General features: G+C 39.3%; 1 protein-coding gene across 1 annotated transcript in view; it reads left to right on the top strand.

Moving 5' to 3' along the window:
• Positions 1 to 220: 220 nt before the first annotated feature.
• LOC124612064 (2-aminoadipate transaminase) overlaps positions 221 to 6,000 on the top strand; it is a 66,047-nt gene continuing 60,267 nt past the window's right edge. Inside the window, exon 1 of the mRNA XM_047140297.1 lies at positions 221 to 1,091. Coding sequence (XP_046996253.1) covers positions 843 to 1,091 — 249 coding nt within the window. The 5' untranslated portion in view covers positions 221 to 842. The remainder of the gene's footprint in view (positions 1,092 to 6,000) is intronic.

Here is a 6,000-nt window from a genome sequence, read left to right as displayed (position 1 = left end):
CAACTCTACTACTCATGCTAGTACTTGTTTTAAAATCGTAGTTATTGTATTTGTTTTCTTTCTAAGTGCCAAATAGAGTCAAAAACAATTTTGGCGTTGTGACTTCTTTATTCAAAATAATGTAGCGTATTTACTGAAAATTATTTCATCAATGTGCTTTTATGTACAGTGTTCCTTTTTCTTTTGCCCAAGTACTTAAGTAAAATCCGGTTCGTTTTTCCCTTTCAGATATTTGACATATTTTGTGAAGAAAAATTATAGGAAAACTATCAAAGTCGTAGTGATACCTTTACAATGTGCGTCGGAACTAATGCAAACAGTAAAGATTAAAAAGACGCGAAAGCACAAGAATCACAGCTGTAACAGAAGCATGTGCACGGAGAACAGGTTAACGCTATCTCGTATAAAACAACTTTGTGATTGACAGATAGCGGTGATACTGATGTGCAGCATCCCAAATTTCTCAGGACTCCGCAGACTGCATTTGTAGCGATGCAGATGGTATCGTATGACAAAAGCGCAGCCTGACTTGTAAGGGTATCAATTTTTAACGTATGAAAAAACCTGTAGTGCAGTGTGCACAATCAGTTGTCACGCGAACGGCTGTGAGCTGACAGACAGAAAAGAGTTGGACATGCCAGTACAATACAGTATCTCTTTTTTTTTCCCTCGCAAGCAATGCGTTTGATATGGAATGTGAACCCGAATTAACACAAGTACAGTGAAACTGAACGAGAAAAACCCCCTTACGTAAAGGATCACAGTTTGTGATTGTATACCCGTCTTGTGCCTCCGGGAGTTGTACAGTGAAAACACGTAATCGGTGTCACGTGGTAGATAACATGCTTTTAATGAACATGCGGCGCGTTAACGTCGCAGGATGCACAAATCTGTTAAGGAAGCTCGTTCAGCTGAGAAGCGTGATGGACAGCACGAAAGCAAGCGACGATCCGCATCTCTTGCATCTGTTCGATGGAGGGCCTGTTAATGTTTATTCTAAGGATCACGATAATTTGTCCGTTGGTGCTCCAGGCCCAGATCTCCTGAGGCTTTGTGTGGAAATCATGCAAAACGCGACACTACACAGAATGGTAAGACTTCTTGCAGCGAATGGTCTTTGTGCGGAAGATTTTTGTTTCACAGTTTTTTGTATTTATTTCTGTGTACATGGCAAAACGTAGCACTAGGTACGGCACCTTTTGCTGCCATTTGTTTGCTTGTTATTAAGGGTAAGGCAATACATATAAGAAAACTGTTGTCTCTTCAAGTGAAACAATGACAATAAGCATGACAACAGTCAGCTTGCAGGAGCAATTTCTAATACTTCAATCTGCTATGCCATTTTACCTAGTACTACTTTCAGATGTTCCGCATCAGTAACAGAGGTGTTTTTTTTTTTCATGGAGAATTAAAACAGCAAAAATATCAGTCAGGCTAACATTAAATTTTCGACTTTACCGAAAACGATTTCAAGAAACGAACGTACTTTGTGTACTAACAAAGAAACGTGTACTGGTAATGTAAACGGTCAAATTAGTCTCATGCCAAATAACATAACGAGGAGTCCAGGTGAGATGGCTCATGATTAGTTCTTGGTTGATTGCATATTTATGGCCAAGTTGCAAACATGTATCTTCAGCAGGCAGACACAAGATATTTGTGTTGTATCATTAGGCCTACTGATCAATATAACTCGCATTACTGCTAAGTGCTAATAGTCTGCTGAGAACCCATTGAAGCATTATTATGAAATGAAAACATTTGCCACTTTGTTGCAGAAGAGGCTAAAATGGTTCAAAAGGTTCCTTGAGCCCACCAACAAATTGCAGCTGATGATTTTGGGGGGGGGGGGGGGCTAAGTTCCATAATTGACTAATAAATACATTAGCATTGTCTGCATAATATATAGCATGTAGAATTATAATACATTTGCATTTGACAATGTAATTTTCCCTATTTAATCTAAAATCCACTCTGTTTGTTATCTCTGTGTTCACTGTTCGCCTGCTGTATGCTGACGTAATTCGAACATTCTTGTGTATTTCATCTGCTGACTGTGCCAGAAATCCCATGTCACCACCAAACACAGTTTCCCCACTGTAATAATGCCACATTGTATTTACCATGGTTGTAGATGAGCATAATGTGCACCAGCTCGTGGGAGATAAGATCTCCATTATATAATACTTTCGCAGCTTGTTCTGTTGTGGCAACTACTGTTTCCAAAGTTTTGTAATTTCTGAATTCATGACTAATGAACTGTACTGAGTAATTTCTTCATTGTGAATTTTGGTACTGTGCGCTAATACCAGGATACTGAAGTCTGTTAACACTGTTAGTGCAGCCCAATTGTGGTGACAAGTAGCACTTGGTTCATTAGTTGTGGGATTTGGAATGTGAAAACCATTAAGAAATACAAACAGTTTGAATAACCAAAATCATCACAAGCTGTATACACTACCCTTCACTAAGCCACAGAATGGACGCTTATGCACCGTAGCAGTTTTGCGCCCTAAAACCATAATAAAAAATCATAAAGCTGTATACACGTAACTCCACACCACTTTACCACAGAGCCATGGGGAAGCATGGTTGTTGTACTGCATATCATACAGCTCGAGACAGAAAACTTCATAAGGAAACAGCAGCTGGTTTGTTCCAGCACATTTGTGGGAATTACAGCACACTGTTGAGTATCTACCATGCCTCTGCTGACATGCTAGTGTTGCTGTGTCCAGGCGGGCAGTGCAGGGCATCTCTTTGACAGCAGCTTGATCTCACCTGCTATCATAGTAGCTATGCTGCAATAATAAAGTAATCTTATTTAATTGTCTATATAAGGGAAGATTGCTCACAGACTCATTAGAATATTTGTTTCTAATATAATAGAGGGAAACATTCCACGTGGGAAAAATATATCTAAAAACAAAGATGATGTGACTTACCAAACGAAAGCGCTGGCAGGTCGATAGACACACAAACATACACACAAAATTCAAGCTTTTGCAACAAACTGTTGCCTCATCAGGAAAGAGGGCAGGAGAGGGAAAGACGAAAGGATGTGGGTTTTAAGGGAGAGGGTAAGGAGTCATTCCAATCCCGGGAGTGGAAAGACTTACCTTAGGGGGAAAAGAGGATTGTTTAATGCTTATTGTAACAAGGAAAAATATCAAGCAGCTTGTGTCTGAATTTCACAGCAGCAAGATTGTGGCCTATCAGGATTGCAGTTTATCATTCTGCAATATTACTGTTTGTGCCGGTCAGTATCTCATGACTCCCATGTAAGTATGAAATTCAAGGGGTTAAAAAGGGCCACACACAACAATGTGTGGGAATGTGCAGTCACACTACATACATAGATGTTTATCAAATCAGCTGTCAGGGATCTTATGACAGTGACTTGCCAATAGGATATGGTATTGTTTACAACAAAGGAAGTATTCACACAGACAATGTGATGTACTTGGAGTGCCAAGGGCTGTCAACACTGCAGTGATTGTTATGGCTTCCCTTGATGCAGCAGACACACCTGAGTGGTGCATTCACCAACAACATTGGACTCAGTCACAGAAGTATATCATCTTTTCAGCCAAATCTTGATTCCACATACAGCATCACAATGGACATAATCTGTGTGCAGGCTGTGAGGAGACTTAAACTTTGCGATTGTGTTCATAATTGTTGTATTCACCCAGCACTCTGCGTGATTATATTTGGTGCCATTTGACACACAACACAATCACCTGTGGTTCACTTAGCTGGCAATTTGGACAGCAGCTGTTAATACAAGATTGTATGTTACCTACGCTGACATGACTTGCAGTAATATAGAAGGCATTCAAGTATTGCCTCCAGATGTCTTGAAAACGTTTGTTGTCACTTCTCAACTGCTATGATCAGTGAACTCTGCCATTGAGTTGAAGCAGTATGGAATGACTTGCTTCTGTCATCCAAGATCAGTTTGACTCAATGCTCAGCTGTGATAGAGCCACTGTTGCTGCCAGGGATGGCAGCTCTGTCCAATAAATTTCACTACTTCCCCCTCCCCCCCCCCCCCCCCCACCACCGCCACACACACACACACACACACACACACACACACACACACACACACACACCATATACAAATTTAATCTTGTGTTCTCCCTACTATATCATGTATGCACAGTAAGTAAAATTTTACCATTTGCTGTCTTTCTCGGCATTGTAATTTTAGTGGTAGCATACTACTACTAGTACTACTGTGTCTTGAAAAATTTTGACATTGGGGTTCATAATACTTCAGTTAAATTACTGAAATATTCTTCTGCAATCAGTGTAATGTTGTCACTTAGGTTATTCTAATACTACTGAGTGATGTAGTACATACTTAAGTCATTAGACAAGGATTTGAGAGGAATGCAGTTTTCAAAATATTGCTGTGAGCCCTGTAGTTGATATGCTGAGTGGCAGATTGCTCCCTGAAACTTAGTTCTTAATAAAAGCTAAGTGCTCAGTGGATCTGACTGATGCAATTAGGGGAAAAAGAAGTCAGTGGCACTGAATTACAAGTACAGGTAGTCCCATAATTTACTGTTAACTAACTTCTTGAAAGGGATTTACTAATTACAAATCAAAATCTTGGTCCAGATTAATCTTGGTGTGCACAAATTTATAAAGGACAGTACAAGATTAAGATTAAAAATTAGATATGAAACAAGGTTATAATAAGCAGTGATACAGTTGGCAAAGATAATTTAATATGGAAACTGGCTTCGTAGTATGTTTAAGACCATACAGCATTTATACAGAATGAAACCAGTGATTGCCTGGTCATGCTGGAGAAATAACATAAAATTATATGGGTCATTCCATGTCAGTTCAACCAATTTGAGAAAATGTTCCAGCTGATAGTCTCAGATTTGGCTGAAATTTAGCACACCAATGCTACCAATTGTGGAACACTCGTGTACAAAATTTTAAGTTCCCCTGCCAATTAGTTCCAGAATTATGGCTTGTGAAAGAAGGTGGCGTGACCCGGAAATTACAACCTGCATCTGGTAATCTATCTTCAGACCTAACTTCAGGTCTTAATGACTTTGGTACTATTCCAAACAGTCCAGTGAAATTTTTACAACCCAGTAACATCCACTTAGAGAACACACTCTAGGAATCAAAACACTAACAACATATTTCTGAGGGAAAATAAAAAATTCCAAAATGTGATTAAAAATGTAATATGTTAAAAGGTACAAATTGTAGGTGCCCTCTGTGCCAAATTATAATTCACTCAAAAAAGGTATAATTTTGCAAATACGCTTCTCGGGTTTGCCGCCGCCTTGTAGCAGTGACAGCAGCAGCTACCACCACCTGATGATGTCGAGCAGTTGCATCGAGGAAATATTGTACGATTTACACAATACGATCCGGCGGCAAACCCGAGAAGCGTATTTGCAACAGATCCGTCGGGAAAGCATGAAAAGTCAGGTATAATTTTGTTTGTGGTAAGCTGAATGTGGCGTAAACACACACACAACTCATCTTGCCCATATCAGTCACACAGACAGAGTTACAAAAATTTGAAAAATTACCTGAAAGACATGGGTTTTCTAAGTGTGGTAGCACAAAAGGGACAAGTGATATCCAAGCCAAATTTCAAACACTGCATAAGTAGACCATAATATAATATTTGCAAAATTTCAGCATGTTATTGCAAGGCATTTGTGTACAATAAAAGTTGACAGAGATGTATTTGGTTATGTTTCTTTTAACACGATTTAGCAAGTAATAGTGATTATGCAGACAGCTTGTTTCAGATAAAGCTGCAGCAATTGTTGGGAACCATTAGGCAACAGAAAGCTAAACAGTGGTAGTTTTCAGGGACAGAATGTGTCATTGTTTGGCAGGAACAATAAAGGAAACAAGCAACAATTACAGGTTACTCATGTTTTTAAGATTCTAGTTCAGACTGGTCAGTACTGTTGTGGAAAGTCAGTATGAAGGCAGAAGAGTGTACTAGTG

Source organism: Schistocerca americana, chromosome 1, assembly GCF_021461395.2.
Source record: "Schistocerca americana isolate TAMUIC-IGC-003095 chromosome 1, iqSchAmer2.1, whole genome shotgun sequence".
Taxonomy (NCBI): domain Eukaryota; kingdom Metazoa; phylum Arthropoda; class Insecta; order Orthoptera; family Acrididae; genus Schistocerca; species Schistocerca americana.
Note: the sequence above shows the minus strand (reverse complement) of the source record. Positions and strands in the feature narration are given on the sequence as shown.